At 42.2% G+C, this 21,690-nt stretch overlaps 1 protein-coding gene across 26 annotated transcripts in view; it reads right to left on the bottom strand.

The window, feature by feature from the left end:
• Esrrg (estrogen related receptor gamma) overlaps positions 1–21,690 on the bottom strand; it is a 630,688-nt gene that overhangs the window by 162,759 nt on the left and 446,239 nt on the right. For all 26 annotated transcript variants that reach the window (XM_076548161.1, XM_076548174.1, XM_076548169.1 and 23 more), the window contains one exon: positions 15,052–15,467. In XM_076548161.1, coding sequence (XP_076404276.1) covers positions 15,052–15,467 — 416 coding nt within the window. The remainder of the gene's footprint in view (positions 1–15,051; positions 15,468–21,690) is intronic.

Below are 21,690 nucleotides of genomic sequence, written 5' to 3'. Positions count from 1 at the left end.
AAAAATGTACACGTGGGTATTATATTTAGAAAAGAGACCACAAAAGGGTAAAGTTTTGAAAGATCAGATACTTACTAATGAGGTCACATGCTGAGTATGTTGCTTATAAGTTCTCTTCAAAGAGACACTACTCTCCAGTTGTTTCAGCCCCGACATTTGCAGGCTACACAGGGACAACTGTACACTGATTTGTCCCCTTTACAAGGTATCTTGACATCCCCCCTGTGATCTCTAAAAGTGCCCCTGAAAACTCAGGTGGAAACACAAAGGACAGTAACCACAAACACTGCTGGTGCCAGCTACCCTTCAATGTGCACACAATAACACCTATGGTGCTGATGGGAGCTTTAAGCCTAGGAGACTAGGAGACACACCCAGAATCACCAAGCCCACAAAGTGGCAGACACAGGTTTTGAACCCAGAAAGCTTTGCTCCAAAGCCTGCATTCTTAACAACAAGGCAATTCTGTTTAATCTTTTAAAACTCATTACTGACTGTCATTCAGTAGTAGAAAAGTGCATTTTACTTCGCCCTGTCCTCTGAGCAATTTCTTGGTGTAGCTCTTATTACAGTTGTTGGACAGAATGGCCCTTTGGAAGGCTGACATGGGAGCCCGGGGAATGAGAGGGTGAGGGTGGATCTTGGCATTGTTGTTTGCTATTGTCAGCCTTCTGGGACCAGGGCAGCTGTGGGGTAGGATAGGGTTGCTTTTAGAGAGTGGAATCTCTCAACACCTCAGGAAGAAATCCTTCACCCAGTCTCAGCTCCTCTGTGCTCTATGGCCAGTTTAATTCCACAGAAACCAAACAGAGCAAGTCACCAAAGCAACGGGTGTCATGTTGTACACAAAGCATTTGGAAGATCCCAGAATAATGCTATTGTTCACGAAGGGAAAGAGAGGACTCCATGGTCACCAGGGCATGTTCTAAAATATATTTAAAAGGTGGTGATAAATGTCTCCTAAAAATGTATTTGTTGCAGATACCTGTGGCACACACACCTAGTATCCCAGCACTTTGGAGACTGAGGCAGGGGGATCTTGAGTTTGAGGCTAACATAGGCTATATAGTAATATGCTGTCTCAAAAATCAAAAAGCAAAACCCAGGGCCTGACATTTGCTAGGCAAGTACTCCCCCAGTGATCTTCCCCTGCCCCTTACCTCAGGTTTTAAGTTTCTATAAGGCTAAGGACAAATTCACAGAGGTCCTTATAGAAGGGTCCCCACTGCCACAAGGAAGGTGTCATACCAGAGCTGTCCATAACTCCAAATTTGCTGTCTTCCACAGCCAACATCATCTTTCTCTTCCTGTGAGCTGTAAGCAAGTTACATATCCAGCCTCGAAAGCACATAAGTTTAAAAGAAAAGATGGGCTAGGAAGATAGGTCAGTGGTTAAGGAGCTTGCTGTGCAGGCCTGAGAAAGGAAATTCACATTCTCAGTCTTTGCTTTTAAAGAGCTAGGCATGGAGGCACTTTTCTGTAACCCCAGTGCTGGAGAGGAGGGCGCGGGAGGCTCTAATCCATCAGTCAGCCCCAGGTTCAGCGGTGGAAGAGATGACAAGGGATGTGAACATCCTGCCTGCCCTGGTGCATGCGCTGTGTGCGCCCATGTCTCTCACTTCTCTCCGGCCTTCTTCACACGGAAACGAAGTAAAGAGGGCACATAGAGTGGTCATTGGGACAGGTTCACGTGTGCGAAGATTCGATGGGAAGCATGCTCAGAATTGAAGTTCTAACTTCTAACCAGAGGCTAAGGGTGTAACTCAGTCTGCAGAGTGCTCACTTAGCCTGGGTGCCATCCTAGCACTGTCTAAAAACAGGCCTGGTGGGAGGTGAAGGCCTGAGGATCAGAAGTTCAGAGGTCACCCTTCAGCCTCACACTGAGTTCAAGGTCAGCTTGGGCTACAGGAGTAATCCTCAGGAATGATTTTACAGAAGTACGTTAAAATGTGGTTCTGTCCACAAACTAGCTAGATAAACCAAACGTGAGGCAGCACTTGTTGCCACAGAATGTAACGGTTTTCTTTTGTAATAAGAACTGAAAGTTCTCCTCCTTCTGAATGTTATCCATCATTAGGAAACAAGAAAGAGAAAAGTCACCCATTCTGAGCTGCCTGCTGCTGTGGTTGCAAAGTTTCTTTGAGTAGACGACCATTCTCACATCAAAGCCTGGGGACACAGCCGCCTAGAAGTCTCAGTGGGTAAGGTGCCAAGCCTCATGACCCGACTTCCATCCCTAGAAACTTAAGTCGGAGAGAAATGACTCGTGAAAGTTGTCTACTGCCCTCTATACATGCACTGTGGCCTGTGCGCGCGCACACGGGCACACACACATGCAGACGCACAAATAAATACCAACCAACCAACAAAACGCTCAAGGAGAGCCAGGTCTGGTGCCTCGTCCCTGCAATCCCACAATCCCAGCTCTGGAGAGGCTGAGGCAGAGGAGAGATTGCTTCAAGTTCCAGGCCATCCTGGGCTACAGAATAAGACCTTGTCTCAGATACCAAACAAACTGAAAGCAAAGCCAGCCTCTCCCATGAGAGCTAAGGAGGAGCCTGTGACACGGAGCTGGGGTTGGGGGTGGGGGATGGAGGGGTGGGATACGACACACATATTTACATATTTTCATGGTCAGTCTGGGACCAGTCAAGTCAGGTGTGGGAATGAGGGCAGCAGTTGAAAGCTCGGGGTCAGAGGCAGAAAACCAGTGGTGACACGGCACAGTTGAGCTCTCCAGCTTTAAACTTAAGGGATTTCTGAAAATAAGTGATAAAACGCTAGGTATTTTTAAGCCTTAAGCCTGACTGTCTCCTTTCTAAAAACCCTTAATATTATCTAATCATAACTTTTGTACTATTCTTAATTCCCTACTTTCATTCTATTTTAACAACTTAATAGGAAAAAAATTGTTCACGGACTACAATCTCTCCAGAAAAATGTAGCCTAAAATTACCTAAAGCTTTAAAGACCTTTAACATATGCAAGGCAGTGTTATGACTGTGGGTTCTGATTCTCCTGAGACCCAAGTGCTCCCAACACTTCAGTCACTATATCTACAAAGGTATCTAGTGATGGTAGACCCTACTATCCTGGGATGATAAAGAATTAAGATTTTGAGAAGCATTGAAACAATGTGGGCACATGGTAAAAACTAATATATTTGGTATCAGCTCTGGACACATGGCTCCAGTTATGAGCACATTCTATTCTTGCAGAAGACCTGATTAGGTTCCTGGCAACTGGGTCAGAAGGATCATTACCACCTGTAACTTATTACTATTCCAAAGCACTGAATACTCCAACAATAACTGGTATAGAAACATCGTATAGAACTTAGGAAACTGACCAAAACTATGTAGACTGTCTGTTTATGTAATTACCTGTGAGTAACTCCAAAGAGGTAAAAGATTTAAAAATTCAAACAAACAACAACAACAAAAAAAAAAAAAAAAACTTCAAATTTGGGCACATGTGAAATTCCTCAAAAATATTTCAACAGTCCCCTCAAAGCCATCAGAAATGCCAATCAAGTAGGATACAAAGAAATGGCAGGTGCCCAAGCAGACGTGTGTGTGAGTGGGAGGTGGCAAAGTGACATGGAAGACAGTAAAGCTATTTCCCCCAAAGTTACAAACAACAGTTACACCTGAGCAAGCCATCCATTCCTTGATGGCCATACATATTCAAAGAGGTGAAAAGTACATTCTTGGAGGGGTGGGGCTGGGCATTGAATCAGAGTCTCATGTATGTCTGGTGATCTGTAGCTAAGCTGCATCCTCCATACTGACACAGGACCTGGCTAACTTGCCCAGGGTGACTTTGAAGAAGCCATGAAGTCCAGGTAGGCACTGAACATTTGGATCCTCTGGTCTAGCCTTCAGATCAGAAAATGGCATCTTGCATAGACAGGTATCCAATTGTACACTCATTATTTAAGTAGCCAGAAGACAGATATATCTTAAATGTCTATCAAAAGATGGATTTTTAAAAAAGCTACATATACACATATATACTCATTTTTTAAAAAGAAGTTCTAGAATATACCACATGTCATGGATGGACCTTGGGGATATTAAAATCAGTGCCAGCCACAATAAGAGACAAACACCAAGGCTGGGGATTTAGCTCAGGGGTGGGACACTTGCCTACCAACTACAAGGCCCTGTGTTCCGTTCCCTGGCACCAGAAGATAAATATTGCATGGTTCTCCTGGCTGTTGGTTAAGCTTATGTTCTGTGTCTGGGTTTGTCCACTCATAAAAACAGAAAGCTGAATGTACCCAGGCCATGTTAAAGCCACAGAGTGTGAGGGTTACAAGATGAAACTTTAAGGGTCTGCTACTTGGCCGTGTGAACACAGTTGACACAAGAGGCTAAAGTTCCAAATTTATGTTTTCTTACCATGATAAAATTGTTTTAATATCCTATCTACTGATTATAGAGACTGAGGGTAGACTCCATGGAAGAACATGAATGTGCAAGGGCCTAGATTCAATGTCCAGCACCAAATACACAAATGTATATGGATGTACTTCAGGCATAAGTGACAAAGTTCTTCACCAGAATCTTTCACCAAATTTGCTTGTAGGTAAAATTTCTAGAATGTTGTAAATGAGCGCCAGGTCCAGGACTGCTGGTTTCCCATGATAAAGACTGAAAGTGGATTAATTCAGTTCATAAGAAGGCGATTAATAACCTTTAGTTCCTAAGACGCTATCTAAGTTTATTAAGTAATAAATCAGAAAACAGTACAATGACTCTGGGCTTCATCATGAAGAGAAAACAACCCTGCCCTACGCCTCACAATTTGTCTGTTTCCTATTGATTGATTGATTAACCCATTGATTGACTATGCTCAGGATAGAACTCGATACCTCATTTTTAGGAAGCAATGATTCTACCACTGAACCATACCCACCTCCCTGCATTTTGACTTTTGACTGAATGTGTTGGCTTTCTTCTGAGTCTGAAGAATCATATTAACCCACATCTTCTTCATTAATCATCAGAAAGGCATCCAGACCAGCAGGAGCTCCAGACAAGCCTACTCTCATGACTTCTTGTTTCCCTGGGTCCTTCAGTTGTTCATTCTCATTTATTCCAACTCTATCTATAGCCAATTTTGGCTTTGTTGAAGGAAGAGAATTGTTTCATTATATAAAAACAAGTATTTTCAAAGCCACCAAAAAATCAAGTTTTTCTTAAAAGACTTGGCTTCTAGTCAAGGGAGGCGAGAAGGAAAGCTATCACCATGTCAACAAAGGTACTGGTTCTTTTATTTGAGCTTATCTTGTAATCAAAGAATAGCCTCCAGCCTCTTCATCAGTCAACAGATAATGCTGATTATAGTGTCAGGTGCTGAGGGAAAGGCCAGCGGAACTGTAGGCAAAATATCAGATACACTTCACTTCCCAAGAAGTCCCAACTCCAGGGCAAAAATTCTTCTTTGCAAAACAGCCAGGAATTGAAGTGGCCCACAAGAGCCTGAGACTGGGAAGGACCATTCGGGTGGTAGACTGCACCAGCTAAAGCATTGCAAGTTCCAGGGGAATCTTTGGAATACAAAAGGCAGGGAGATGGCTTCCTTCCAGTGAGAGAATGCCTCAGACAGGGGTGTCTGAAGAGACAGGGTTGAGATCACTAGCTACTAGGGGAGGAAGCAGGCTTCCTGCTAGTCCTGGGACTTGATCTGAGGGAGTTTCTAATCAGAGATTTAGTTAAACAAAGTTTCAGGAGAATGAATAAGAGAGAGTGATATGTGAGTTGTGATTGCAGGCTTGAGGCAGGGGCTGGAGGAACAGCTCAGTGGTGAAGAACACCTACTGCTCTTATTGAAGACCTGGGTTTGATTCCCAGAGCCCATATGCATATGTAGAGATAAGTTATTATAAATGACAGCTTTCCTTTTCCTAGGTTCTATAACATAGGCCCTGTCTCAAGGGCACTAATATTTGAGTTTCATTTAAAATACAAAGTATGAAGTATGCTTTTAGAGTTGGCTAAAAAGCTTATTTTTTTTCAGTTATAGCTATTGCAATTGTGTCACAGCAATTACAGTCCAGTATTTTTGTCTTGGAGACAGTGTCCGACGTATTCCTGCTGGCCTGGTTATCACTACATTGATGAGGAATTTCTGATCCTCTTGCCTCCACCTTCAGAGTGCTGGGATTTCATGCATGTGCCGCTAGGCCCGGCTTTTATATGGTGCTGGGGATGGGACCCAGGGCCTCATAAATGCCAGCTGAGTCACATCCCCAGCCCTTTGCATAACTGTTCATTTTAGTGCTGGGGATGGAAGGTGGGATTTTGTGTGTCCCAGGGAACTGTTCTACCACTGAAATATATATATCCCTACCCTAAGATATTTTAAAAATAAAATAATAACAATGTATGTAATATAACATTGTGATGTGTTCTCACTTCGCTCCAAGCACCTTGAAGGGACACAATGTTGGGACAGAGGACCAGACACTTTGCGCCTATGTTACTCAAGACATTAATTCTGTTTGTTTAATTTGACAGTGAATTCAGCTGGGCATTTAAATGTGGTACTAACAGCTTTGTTGCTGCTGGGAGGGTAGCTCTTCCTACAACATTTGCCTCGAAGGGCCAGATACTTGGGTTCAGTCTTCAACACCACAGAATGAAATAAACCAGAAAATGTTTCACTGCCGATTCTTAGAATTTCCTCTCCGAAGCCCTCACACCCTTGCACAGTTGAGTTCTTATCTAGTGAACAGACACTCTAAAAAGCAGACATCAAAATGACACACACACACACTCAAGTGGCTTTCAAAAATACAGTGTGTGCACAACATTCCTAAGATACACATAAATAACACTAGATGTCCTTCTGTTGAAATGGGAAGTTTCTCTCCTAAAATCAGAGAGGTAAAAATGTAGTGAGGATCATTGAGTTTATATTCTCCAGTCCTAGATCAAACACTGACCATGTATGGGACACGGTGCTTTTGTAATTTTGACATTCTAGAGGCTGAGGCAGCAGAACCAAGAGTTTGAGGCCAACCTTGGCTACACAGTGAGATTGCACAGGCAATGGAATCTATGAAAATAATCACTTTGGCTTTACATAATCCAAAAAAAATCAACATTTTAAGTCAACCATTAATTACTTTATCTTAATTTACAATCATTCTGTTTTATGCATCACTAGCTAATATGCATACATATGTTTACATGTAACTATACTCATATGTGTTTATATACCATCACATATGTGTACATCTAGCCATACATATGTACATGTGTATGAACACACATACATACATGCATGGGTACATATACATGTATATACAAATGTATACATACATGTGCATATACACACAGGTATATAGATACACATGTATGTACACACATGCATGTGCCTACATGCACACACATATATTTATGTCTAGACACATACATATGAACATAAACACACACATGTACATATACATGTGTTTGTCTACATATGCACACATATATACATGCACACACATGTACATATAAACATACATATATGCACACAGACACTTGTATCATAATGCTCACAGATGAATAGTCCATACAAGGCTAAAAGAGTAAGAAAACAAACACATTGAAAAATCTGGTTCTTGAGAAAGCAAAAATATTCACAAAGCTGAGGTGACAGTTTACAAAAAACTATCAATGTTGTAAATTTACTTAAATTTTGAACATCCACTTAAATAAAAAAACACGTACACTAGCTGCCTAGGAAGCCTGCAGCATGAACCTGATTGCTAATACACCTACACAGTTGCCAGAAGAGTGCTTGGGTCTAGAAAGAATTTAGCCTAATATGACCAGGAAGTCCAGTGGAACCCTGCCCTTGTGTTCTTAAGACCCAAGCTTGGAGTACTTTCCCAATTTTAAATGGCTCAATAAATAAATAAAAGCTGTCAGTGCAGGACAGAGCAGGGGTGCTGCCCACACGCTCGCAGGTAGCTAACATCCTAAGCAGTTTAACTTCTACTGTCTGGTCCATTCCTGGATAGGTCTGCTGACTGGTGACCTTCAACCACCTGAACGACAGAACAACTTCCCTGACCGTCTGGGCAGTCCTCGGGAAATGGATCCCTACCTGCTGCAGAGGAAGTCAGCAATATTCCTACTCTGAAAATGAACACTGGATCAGCAAGGGGTAATGTAGGCATGAGATCACCTCTGTAATTTAGAATTTGCAACATTAATGCATTTCAAAACTGATTAGCCAGAATTAGCATCAAATGCAAGAAAAAGCGGAAAAGCCAATTAAACTTACCACAAAAACTAGTTCAAGTTCTAAGTTAAATCGAGTGAATTACAGACAGCAATTCTTTTGAAAATATTACCCCTGTCTTCAATTCTGCCTCCAAGCTGATAATCACAGAGATTCATCAAGTTAACTCAGACATCCCTGTATTATTTTGGATTTTAATTATAGAGCATAGATGAGCTTTTAGGTTGACATTTACTATAAAGTTCCATAATTATTTTTTCCATGAACTATTTAAGTGGGAGATACTTTAACACGTCCCTTTGGAGGCTCATCGAGGCACCTCTCAGTATGTGAGTTCTAACTTTCTCTGCTGCTGTAAATGGTCTAAGACTATGGTTGTATACGGTGGTTAAAAAAAAATATGATACATTTCTCCAAGACCCTCCAGGACCACAAGACCTGCTTCCACAAAGAGTTGCACAAAATAATTCACAATCCAAAAGCAGTTGGCAGTGCCAGACGCAGGCCTAGGCGCTGTTTCTCAGGAGCCCTTAGGCCGGCCTTCATGTTTAGAGTGTAAGTTAGGATTCTATCAATGCACTGTGTACCTGAGGTCATGGACGGTGGAGAAAGACCCTCTTATAAAGAATTTGTGAAGGTACCAAGGAGGCAACAAGAAACAACTGCTCTGTAGCCCAGAACCTGAGTACGTGTGACCCCAATTAGCCTGGCTAAATGGCACAAGCCCAGCCCAAGTCTAAGCAAGCTCTCTGTTAAGTCCATCTTCTGGAAGTGGGAGGGACTCAACGCCATGGCTGGTGTGCACTATTAGGAGATCTGTGAGGGGTGCCTGGGGCAGATGTTTGGAGGAGGTTATTGGGCTTGGAGATATTGAGCAAGACTTTCAACTTGTGAATAGAGCAAGATGGTGGGACAGAGGCAGGATGGGAAAGCAGCTGAACTGTAAGCTACTGTTAGATGCATCTTCCACGACTACTTTGGAACACAAACCCTCCAGGATTTTTAAAATGAAAATTACAGAATGGACCTCTCGGTCACTGAAAGTGTGCTTGGTACAGTAAGAAAATAGGACATTTTTATTCAGCAGTAAATCTTGACATATGACTTTAACATATTCGCACATATGGGATGTCATTTCTGTGGTTGTTGTTGGTCTGGTCAGAACATTTGACAAGTACTGGACCAGGCAGAGATTAAGTATCTTAGGACAGTAAATATGTCTTAGGGACTGTGTTCTATACAATTTGTTTCATTGTTTTATTGCACTTTTAACACTGTTTAAAACCTGTAAGTCCGAAGTACTGTCTCAGGCCCCAGTGCTCAAATTAAAACCTGTGCAAATAGTGCTCTCTGTCTCTGCAGCCCATAAACCCCAAATTGACACTTTTTTGTGTACATGTGTGGCTTTGTTTTGTTTCTATTTATTTTGGGGGTATGAGAAATAAAAGGCAGGACCTAATGCATATCAGGCAAGAGTGCTGCCCCTGAGCTACATCCTGAGCACTCTTTCTTGCTGACAGGATCCCACTATGTAGCCCAGGCTAGTCTTGAATTCACAAGATCTCATTTCAGCTTCTCCAGGGCTGGGATTGCAAACACACACCACATGCTCAGTGGGGAACTCAAGGTTTAGTGCAAGGTCCAAGATTCTGCTTTCTTTGTTTAATTTTTTCCTATGTTTTTGGTGTGTGTGTGTGTGTGTGTGTGTGTGTGTGTGTGTGTGTGTGTGTTAACAGAAAATGAGCCTACCTTGCTAGGGCCTTACATATGCTAGGTAACCTTTCTACCGCTTGACCACTGGGCACTGTCTGCTCCAAATCCTATATCTAAATCCGACATTCTCAAATGTATAATTTCCTGTTTTGAAATGAGGATAGGGAGGCTTTGTGTATAAAACCAATTTTTCTTTATTCTAATATTGGAATAAAAGTGTTTTCTGTTCAATGTATTGATTTGTTTTATGTATGTTTTCTTTTTGAAAACAAAAAGTCTAAAGAAAATTGCTAGGGACAAGGAAAATAAAAAACAAAAACAAAAACCTTCCCCATTTATGTATGAATTACAACCCAAAATAGAATTAGAAAACAAACAAACAAACAAAAAAGCAACAACAACAACAAAAAATGAGAGCAATGATGTCATACCTCCCAAGGTATTAATAACAAGGGAAACAGGCAGCAATCACAGTCCTGTCAACCTTTAGGGTGACATTGGACAGAAACGTCAAAGTCCTTACAAGTCCTGTTCCAGCATCTTAATGGCTGGGATGTGGGCAAGTGGAGACCAGAAGCTCAGATATATAAGGCCCCGGGCTGCCTCTCTAGCTCTCCACAAAACCAAGCAAAAAGCCCCCAAAAAACAAAGCCTTCAATCTTGTCCACTTCTGACCTTATCCAGTAGTTCCTTGGAAATAATTAACAAATAGAATACACCTTTCTAATTGGCCTTCAATGAAATCCATAATTAATTGCCTTTTCAAGAGTAAAATACCATAGTCAGCTTTGAAAGAACAATCCTCAATATTTTTGTCAAAGCTTGCCTCGATGTATGTTTAGTTCCAACTTCACGGGTTATTTGGTCCGCCTTTTCATTCCTTTCATCTTTTTCTTGAAGGTGGATTCCTTGTCTGGAGGCCAGGCTGCCTTTAAACAGGCAGCCTCCTGCCTCTGCCTTCCCAGACACTGGGGTTGTAGGCATGCAGCACCATGGGCAGTTTGGGTTTTGTTGCTCTCTCTCTCTCTTTTTTTTTAATTTGATCCAACTTTTTGAAAATATGTTTTTACTTTAAAGATTTTAATTGGATTTATTTCCAATTTTAGAGTTGAGCTACATTTTATTCAATAAAATAGGATGTGTTTTCTTGTCCATTCTTTTAAACTCATAGTTATTACACGTCAATAATCAAATAAATCCACCAATAAGTCATTGTAGTGAGAAGAAAAATTCTGAGAAGGCACTACTGCCCACAGGTTAGCCTTTGGATACACATGTCTCTTAGGAAGTCGGAGACCAGAACCAGACTCCGGGGAGGCCGAGGTCACACTTACATAATGCCCTGGCCATCGGGGCTGCGAGACAGAAGTAGGCAGGCCCGGTTCTCAAGGGGAGTTATGTAATCTCTGCTCATTCCCTGAAGAGTTCACAGGGAGGGGAGGGAAACACTACTACCTGTCAAGGATAATTTGCTTAGATGCTGCCCTGAGTCCCAAGAGCCGCTCTCTGCCCCTTCCTCATAGGAACAACAGACTTGTGAGACCGCAATATGCATGGGCTACTTTCAACATCTTTGGAGTTCAGTCACCACTGTTTGGCCACAAAAAGGTGAGTCTGTTCCAATCTTCCTTACAATTACCGCCCTAATTATTACATTATACTTTCACAATTTAATCCCTTTATTTGCCTCACTGCCTTTTTGGGGCTAAGTGAACAGCACAGTGTGAACCCTGATGATGCGGCTAGCAGGGTAGCCTTACAGAGTGTAGCCCAGCTGCCAGCTCCAAGCACAGCCAGGTGGGCAAGACCAGAGTGCTAATCGGGACAGTGACATCTCTGTCTCCTGCTCAAAATCCTTGAAACTCACTCTCCCCAGTGTGGAGGAAGATCCAGCACTCCGCATCTATGCCAAGAATCACCCTGTGCCTTGCTCTGCTAAGCCTTGGGTAACGGCCGGCATCCTAAAAGATAATCACACCCAGGACATGGATGGCTCTCTGCCAGTGGCTGCTCAGTCAATAACTATTTTGTTCAAATCAAAGTAATAATCTGTTAAAAACAAACCAAAACCAAACAACAACCAAAAAAAAAAAAAAAAGCAAAAACAAAAAACAACTATTGGTATTTTCCTCTGACATACTCTGTCTCAACGAAGTACAGGGAAGAATAGGCTTCAATCCTCTCCACTACTCTAAGAAGTTGATGCCCCCACAATGCAAGAGACAGGAAGAATCCATCTTAACCCACAAGCTTGAGAAAAATGATTTGCAAAAGATGCTGAGAAGATGAAATGGAACTCCAGCCAGCACACTATGGGGATCATGAAGGCTCTGGAAATATTTGTTGGTAAATGGTACTGGTTTGTACTGTGAGCGTCGACTGTTTTTATCTGTCTAGACTGTATTTGTTCATTCATACCAAAACATTTATCTTCATGTCAGGTCAAAGGCTATATAAATTTAACAAAAAGTACTAACAATTTGAATTTTATATACTCTGTAATCCTAAGATTATAGTAATGTTGGTCAATGGCTGCTACAACAAATCAAAGATTTGGGGTGTTGTCATCTTTAAATTTTGCCACTATCAGTGAAGAGGATGAAGATACACTTCATCCAAATGCCCCAATGAATACCCTTACATTTGTTGTTGTTTCTGGTGGTGGTTAAAGGAACTGAACCCAGGGATTTGTCTATGCTAAGTCTATGCTAGGTCACTGAGCCTCATCTTCAACCTCTACATGTGACTTTGTTGTTACATCTGTCCTTAAGCATTGTACCAACTAGGTATGGGTGTTTACAAAAAGATCCAAGGGTTGGAGGATTTTAACAAGAAAAAATCAAAGCATGGTCTTCTGACCCAGAAAATGGGAAGATGCATCTATTAGTGTTGAATGAATTCATGAATATACTACATGAACTTCGATGTATATTTCCCTTTAAATCACAAGATCCTATGGAAATATCTGTTCTATTACATAAGAGCTATGATGTCTTGAACAGTGTATGAACCTAGGGTTTCAGGCATGGTAACTATGAGTCTAGAAATGAGCTTACATTCAGCACCATCTTTGTGTACTGTCAGTAAACCCTGTGTTCTCAACCACAGATGAGGAAGTAGCAAGAAAGAATGTAATTGAAAAGGGAAGGGGAGTGGTCCAGGGTAGAGCCTGTACTCAGCCTGCATGGGGCTTGGCTTCCATCCCCAGTACCCAGTGTCAAACACAACCTAAAGCAAGGATGGGGAGCTACTCCACATGCACAGAAGAGGTGCAAAAAATATGTAAAAAGTATTAGTGCTTAGCAAGGGACACCTCTCTTATTTATAAATACCAGCAGATCACGGCCCTTAAGGTTCTGAATAACCTGATTTCACTTTTGTTCCAGAAAGGGCCTTCCAATACCTGGTAGCATGCCATTGGTAAATAAGCATCAGTGTGATTCAAGGTAGCATTCTCCAACCTCAGCACCTAGAAGACTGTGGCATCTAGCTTGCAAGGCTCACACCAGAGACTCTTGTTGAGTTAGTCTAGGAGGAGGCCTAAGGTTTGCATTTGTTAGTGATGCTGACAGTTCGGTCCAGCCATCACACTTGGAGGACCACTGGTACATTAACACAGCACAGTACACTGACTTATCACCTTGACTTCATGTTAGAGATCACTTAGGAACTGACAAAAATCCTCCTTAGCCTTGGTCATAGCCAAGACAAATTAATACAGAACTTAGGGGCTCAGCCTCTGGGAGAAATATCTAAGAGCATTGTTTCCAGGAAAATCCCAATAATCAGAAAAGCTTGGGAAATATAGATACATGAAAAGTAAGACTTTGTGTATATGACTAGCTGTTGAACATACATATATTAGGGGCTGGGATGTGGCTCAGTGGTAGAGTGCATACAGAAGACTTGGAGTTCAACACCAACATAAACATATCATCTATTTGTCTGTCTGTCTATCTACGTGCCTGTCTCTATCATCTATCTATCTATCTATCTATCTATCTATCTATCTATCTATCTATCTATCTATCTATCTATCTATCATCTATCTATCATCTATCTATATATCTATCAGCTATATATTATATCTATCTATCATCTATCTATATATCTATCAGCTATATATTATATCTATCATCTATCTATCTATCTATCTATCTATCTATCTATCTATCTATCTATCTTTACCTATTAACCCCCCTGTGTATGTACACAAGCATGCATGTATATATCATGAGCAGAATAATTGGTGTGCTTTAGACCCTTCATATATAATTAGTCTTTCTTCCCCTCATGACACACACACACACACGTGTGTGTGTGTGTGTGTGTGTGTGTGTGTGTGTGTGTGTGCCGTGTTCTATATTTGTGTATGACTAGTTTAAAGGAGCAGGTACAAATTTGAATCATTCTACATTTTGCATAGGAAATAAGCATGTTATTTCTAAATCTAGAGATTTATAAAGGTTTGGTTATACATCACTGGCATTTGTTTAGAGATATGTTTTATAATTAAATGCAATTTCCTTGGCATAATTTTTATATAAACTCATTTGTAAACATGGGAAACATATACCCAACTACAAGGAAAAGACGTGGAATTCATGATAAATATGTCTAGAGTGGCAGTTCTCAAGCTGTGACCCTTGGACTGACAGGATCATATCCTTGGCAATTTCTGAGGAATGTAAATTCTCAGGCACCACCACAGGTCTGGAGAGAGAACACAGTAATCTACATGTTAGTGGGATTGCCAAGGGACTTTAATATAGAAGCATGGTACAGAAGCCTTGGTCCCAATACTCAACACTTCCTCAAATCTATGAGAAAAGCAATGTGATGAATAGCACTATGAACCTTGTATGCACTGCTCAGCTGTTTTGCAGACCTACCACGCTCTGTGGAACTCCTTCATTATCATTGCCTACAGAGAGCTCCACAGTGAAACAGGAGGGGGTGTGGTGTACACCTGGAAAGTGGTTATTTCATAACTCCATGTGGTTGTGTTTTCTAAATGGTATTATTGGTGTGCATGGCATGAAATAGGAGAATTAGCACCAGAGAAGAGAAATAGAGTTGGATGGGGTAGGCACTCACCTTGGATCGTCCTCTTGAAGAATGCCTTGCAGGCTTCACATGATGCAACCCCATAGTGGTAGCCAGAGGCAATGTCGCCGCACACTAAGCACAGTCTCTTGGGCATGGAGTTGAGCATATATTCACACTTGGTCTGGGGATCCTCAACGATGGTGCTGGAGCAGTCATCATACAGTTTCCGGACCGGCCCGCTACCTCCCAGGATAGGAGCAGAGGGGTAGAGAGGTGGCGAGTCCAGTCCGTTCTGATGGCCATTCATGGTTGAACTGTAACTCCCACTGGCGTCGGAAGAACCACCAGGGCTGTGGTGGTTGACGCTGTCCGTCAGGGAGGCTGGGCTGGAGGGTTCCGTCTTGATGAAGGACGAACAGCTGGAATCAATGTGTCGATCTTTGTTTGACATTCTGCAGAGAAGCCTGAGAATGAGGGGGAGACAGGGAGAGAAAGAGAGAGAAAGAGAGAGAATGTTAAACAGTCCCAAAGATGTAAACACAAAGACATGGCAGAGAGGGGAAGATAAAGAAAGGGGAGAAAAAGAGCAGCAGCATTGGTATGTTAAAGGCATTGCTCTTTAAGAGTGCTTCCTAACGGCTGGGACTACCCATCATTCACTCTCCAGTCAATACCTCTTGTTCTACAAGAAGGTAATCAGCATAAGGGCATGACAGGGTTACATCAAAGCTCCCAGACAGGCCGTAAACAAATGCTCTAAAGGGTCCGGTAGCTTTTATTTTATCTTTCTCTTGAAGAACCACTGTCAATGCTACCCAGGCTCTCCAGATTCTAAATTTATCAACAGCGCTGTGGTGATTTGCAAAGTCCCTGTCATTCCTCAAATTGCATTTATCTCCACTCTATGTTCCACTCCACATCCAGATGCTGGATTCATTTTATCATCAACAGAATCCAACTTTTCTTTTGCAGCCAGCACAGATATTCTCAGGCTCCGTAATGATGGTTTGTAAGCACCAACTCACCAGTTCCACACAACACAACTTAGTGAAAGACTGACAACATTGATTAGTAAATAATCTGCGCGAGTGTGAGCGCGTGTGTGCGTGCATGTGCGCCCGTGCATATGCACATGCCTCAGAGAGAGGGAAAGGGAAAGAGAATTATTGGAAGATGGCTCTAAAAAAATTCTGCTTGAATTCTACAGTACCTATGAGTCAGGAAATCTGAGACATCCTGTGCTGTAGCATAGGAAAGTATCTAATTTTAGAAAAATGAGATTTATGATGGTCCTCTCCTTGACTCCCCCTTAACATCACACCTTATGAAAGGCTCTGGGATGAAGTGCCTAACCTGACAAACTATTTCTCTAACCTAAAAGAAACATATCACCCCTCCCTCTCTCCGTTGGCCCCATAAGTGGGTAGATTTCTATAAAGGTAATTAGATGCAAAGACATAATTGGTCCTCTTGGCTTTCTGCCTCACCACAGTGTCAAACTCCTCTTAGGCAAGTCTCTGAGAACCCCAGTAGCCACAATGAAGAGGTGACAGTTGAGAAAGGGACTTAGATAATTGCTTCCCAGTGGAAAGTTGATTTATGGGGATCCCACTGTGTGATGGTCATTCTCTAGGATTTGGGGGAGTAGTCACAGTATAACGGAATGGATGCAATTATCACTTCCACTATAAATCTAATGATATTTTATCACCGAACAAATTTCATGCCCTCCTTCATGTCTCCCTTCCCCCATCGTTTCAATTCCTTTTAAATAAAGGGAGGATACTGAGGAATTTCCTATCAGAAATGTCCACCTCACTCTTCTAAGTGGGCAGTCTCGCGAACAAAGCACAAAGGCAGGCATTTGCCTCTTCCTCGAATACGTTTCACTGTGGGAATTTCTCTGTTCCCTGAAGCCAAGCCATATCACCATGTGCTGAAAGGAGTAAAAGCCAGCCACCCCAAGGCCCCCTTGCTTTCCCTTCCCAGGAACCAGGGAAAGAAAAACTGTCCCCCTTGCCAGCCCTGGCGACAGCTTCCTCTCCCTCCTGCATCTGCTTGTCCCGTCACTGCTAATGAGCGTTGTAATTAATAGATCTTTCTCCTGGTCCCCCTGCCTGCACTCTGGGCTGAGCATTCTCCTCGTGAAAGAAAGCGGGTGGACTTACAGCAGCCCTGCGACTTCCTTTTAAATTTAAAACTCTTAAGTTGTCCCTTCACTTACTCCCTTAGAGTGACCGGACTGCTCGCATATACATTATGATCTCAGGCTGCTGGTTAGAAGTTATTAGGCTACTAAACCATAGATGCTCTCTCTCCCCTTCTCTCCTCTCACAACTATGACCATTAACTCCTTCACTGCCCCCTGCCCCTGAGAATTTTCTTTTTTTCCATCCTCCTAAGCACTCCTGCTGTGGGGCACTGTCTGAGCTGCTGGATCACACACACACACCACCTCTTCTCCAGGTGCTCCTCTGCCAGTGCCTTTAAACTTCATGGTCGCTCATCTTTGTCCCCTATTGGTTGTTTTGTTGTTGCTGCTTTTCTGGGTTTTTTGTTGTTGTTGTTGTTGTTTTTCTCCTTGACTTGTAAAATTTGTCATCTACTAGTTTAAGGAACGGGGCCAGAAATTAACATGCCATTTATGGGACAGCTATTTGCTAAGTGTACATGTCAAAGGCGCGTTGTTCAGATCTATCCATGAAAAATGAGGAGACTTTAGCCAGCTGTCTCGTTCAAAGCCTCGGTCCATACTTTACGGTAACCTGGAAGCTAGCAGGGAGTTCAGGGGGCGTTGTTGCCAAGGAAGCTCCTGGAACAGGGACAGGATCTTCTGAATGAAATCTGGTCACTCAAGTCACAGACGAAAGCAAACAAGCTGGATGTGCACTGTAGGTTGTATGTGGTTCTTTTCCAACATAAACTGTGCCCTTAATTAATAACTTTTGCCTAGTGGAAATATGTATAAGATTGTCATCAATCAAAAGCTTATGGGTGCGCCAGACACTAAGGTGAACATAAATACTACCTCATTTAATGTCTGACACATTTGTCTCCTGGGGGGGGGGGTGCGTGTGCACACATGCCTAGGAGGGGCTTACCTTTTAGAAATTAAGCATCAGATGTTCTGAAGTATAATGAAGGTTATATAGACAGGAATTAGAAGTGTGGTTTGAACTCACATCTCATTTCAAACTTTGGAGCAGAAATGTCTAAAGGCCAACAGAGCTTTCAATAATATTTATGTATATTCTACAACATAATTGAGAAGCTGGACAGATAGCTCAGTGGTTAAGGGCATGTGGTGCTATTGCAGAAGAACATTAATTTGGTTCACAGAACCCACAACAGGTGACTCACAACTGCCTGTATCTCTCTCTGGCTCCAATGGATCCTACAGACCTTTTTCTGACCTCTACAGACACTACACCCATGTGCATGTAACCTGCCCTGCAATATACATGTCATTATTTTTAGTTTAAAAGTCTTTAAAATATACTTCCCTGGGCCCTAAGGCACATACCTGTAACCCTATCTGCTGGCAAGATTACAATAAGAGCCCCACAAATTCAATACTTGTTTGGACTACAAACAGTGAGTTTAAGGCCAGTATATGCAACTTAGAGCTGTTTCAAAAAACAAGAATCCAAGGCCTGCGGAGACAGTGATACCTGAATTCAATCCCAGAATCCACCTTTAAAAAAACGTGCTGGGCACTGGTGACCTGCATCTGTATGCCCAGGCCTGAGGAGGCCGAGAGAGGTGGGTGCTGGGTCTCAATAGCCAGCATCCTAGCCTACTTGCCACAATCCAGGCTAGTGAGAAACTGTCTCAAAATTAAAAAAGAAAGGAAGAAAGAAAGAAAGAATGAATGAATGAATGAATGAATGAATGAATGAATGAATGAAAAAAGAGGACAAGGAAGAGAAGGAGGGGGAAGCAAAACAAGTGAAAAAAAAGTGGACAGCACCTAAGAATGAACAACCAAGGATGTGTTCTGGTTCACCACACAGGCCCTATATGTGTAGGCACCTGTAAACACATGCACACTTGCATTCACATGCACACACACACACACACACACACACACACACACACACACACACACAGTCTCTCACATACAAAAAACACAAAACACACACATAAAAATGTTGAGGATGTAGTTGAGGAAGGTTACTTGCATGAGGCCATGAGTTCAAACCCAGTACAACTAAATACATAAATAAAAATGGCTGAGCTAGCCAGGGTAGAGAAGGTATGCACAGGAACCACAAGGGACAAGGGTACACACAGAGACCAGCAGGGACAGAGGGGTACACACGGAGACCAGCAGGGACAGAGGGGTACACACAGAGACCAGCAGAGACAGAGGTACACACAAAGACCAGCAGGGGACAGAGGTACACACAGAGACAAGCAGGGGACAGAGGTGTACACACAGAGACAAGCAGGGACAGAGGTGTACACACAGAGACCAGCAGGGACAGAGGTATACACACAGAGACCAGCAGGGACAGAGGTGTACACACAGAGACCAGCAGGGACAGAGGTACACACAGAGATCAGCAGGGACAGAGGTATACACACAGAGACCAGCAGGGACAGAGGTGTACACACAGAGACCAGCAGGGACAGAGGTGTACACACCGAGACCTTCTGCTTTGGCTTCTTAGCTAATTCCCCTGCTGTTCAGCTGTAATGGAAAGGTAACAGAAGCCCCCCACCCTGACTGCTGATCCGCCCTGTTGAGTGACGCCCAAACGGAATCCCCCAAAGAACACAGTTGTCTCCTAATCACAGCTGAGCTCATTACAGCGAACACTTCCTAGACGCCATTGCATTATAACCTGAAACCACAGCTAGTCTTAATTCTCCAGCTCCCGGTCTCTGAAACTCTACAGCTCTATTATTCAAGCCTGAAATATTCACAACTATCTATAAATTCAATTGTCAGCTGGTGGGTTTTATTCTAGACTTCACTCCAATCTAAAATTAGAGGCACTAAAATTCACATTAACTCTAAGAGGAATGTACTGAATAAGACTTTATTTCAAAAGAACACCTTTTTGTCAGAAAGAGCCGTTTTCAGGATGATGGCTTTATCTGTAGCCAAAGTGAATAAGCCCAATTCCACATTATGCTGTTAATGCAGAAATTTTAGGTCACATTGGATTAATAAAAAAAAGGTCTAAATTTAGTTAAGAATTATGAATAGAAATAACACGTGTCAAAATGTGTAGGTAATATTTACTTTAAAGCTTCAATACAGTTTACGTTTATTTTATTATTTTAGGTTAAAAGAAAAGGACAAGGAGAAACAGCTTTCAGAAACCCTGTGAAGGAAGTTGAAGGGAATTATCAACAACACCTTTGAGCTCAGGGGTAGAGGCCCGCCTAGCTAGCGTGCATAAGGTTCTGGGTTTGATTCTCAGAACTGGCTTTTTTTTTTTTTTTAATGACAATGACATTTTTATAAAGGGACAAAGTTTGTGGAATTTAACAACCTTCCTGAAAGGTAAGGACTTATAGAAACATTTGCCATACCGCTTAAAACACGCTCTCAAGCAATTCTGATTAATATGCCTCCACATAGAAATACTTCTCAGCTGTGCCTAGGGGTCTGCAAGTTATTATTATATATTTTATATCATTTATAATTATATAAAGCATATTATATTCCTAATTATTTACATATTAATTAGATTGTGTAAATGATTCTATAAATTATTTTGGTTCTAGGTATTAAAGATGAGGAAAACCAAACTTCTTAGTAAATGCAGTTTGATTAACTATAGTGAACATTTGTGCAGAGAGAAAGAGAGAAAACGTGGAAAAAGCAGAAATGATCAATTAAAATTGCTGCTGTAGGAGAAACAACAATTTGTGAGTTAACATTCAATTTATATTAAAATTATCAAGCTAATTCACAATCTGGCAATCTCTGAAGCTAAGAGCTGAGGCAGGAGATGAGGAGTTAGAAGCCATTCTGGGCTATGCATCCAAGATGTCTCAAAAGAAAAACAAAGTTCCTATGTCTTAGAGGAAACTGTGTGTAGCCGTCTCCCTGTCCTCTCTTGGTTATCACACTCAGGCAAGGCCTGAAACTTTTCCTATATGGATACCAGTGGCAAACAAATTCCAAAGCTAAATAAGGGTTGCTTGATGACGTCACCACTCTGTTTCTTCTGTGAGATCCTGGAGGGTCTAAATAGGTACCTGTCATCATTAAAATTCAAAATGTTTTAAAAACATCTCTCGAGCGTGTGTGCATGAGGACCCAGAAGCCAGAAATGGGGCACGTTTACAAAAGATTCACAGGATTTCGGAATCAGAAAGGAGGGCGACATGGGTGCCACGCAACTGTCCCTTACTGAAGGTAGGCCTGGACAGACAGGGACTGGTCAGTTTCCTACCTTCGGAACTCATCAGAGGAAATATTTAAGAACTTTCGTTTAAAAGAAAAATCATGCTCTCAGTGGCCTCTAGTTATTTTTCATCAACGCTTTTAGAAGAAGGCCCTAGTCTAAGGCCGCATCCCCTCCAGGGACAGGCTGCAGAGCCAGTGACCCCAGCTTGGCTCCCCTGGCAGCCTGAGTTACAACTTCAAGCAAGACTCCGCAATGTGGTCCCCACCCCACCCCCTCAACTAATTGCACTCTGTAAAGTGGCAAAATGTGAATCACTTAG

This window comes from Peromyscus maniculatus, chromosome 11 (genome assembly GCF_049852395.1).
Source record: "Peromyscus maniculatus bairdii isolate BWxNUB_F1_BW_parent chromosome 11, HU_Pman_BW_mat_3.1, whole genome shotgun sequence".
Lineage (NCBI taxonomy): Eukaryota > Metazoa > Chordata > Mammalia > Rodentia > Cricetidae > Peromyscus > Peromyscus maniculatus.
This window is presented reverse-complemented; position numbering and strand designations above follow the sequence as displayed.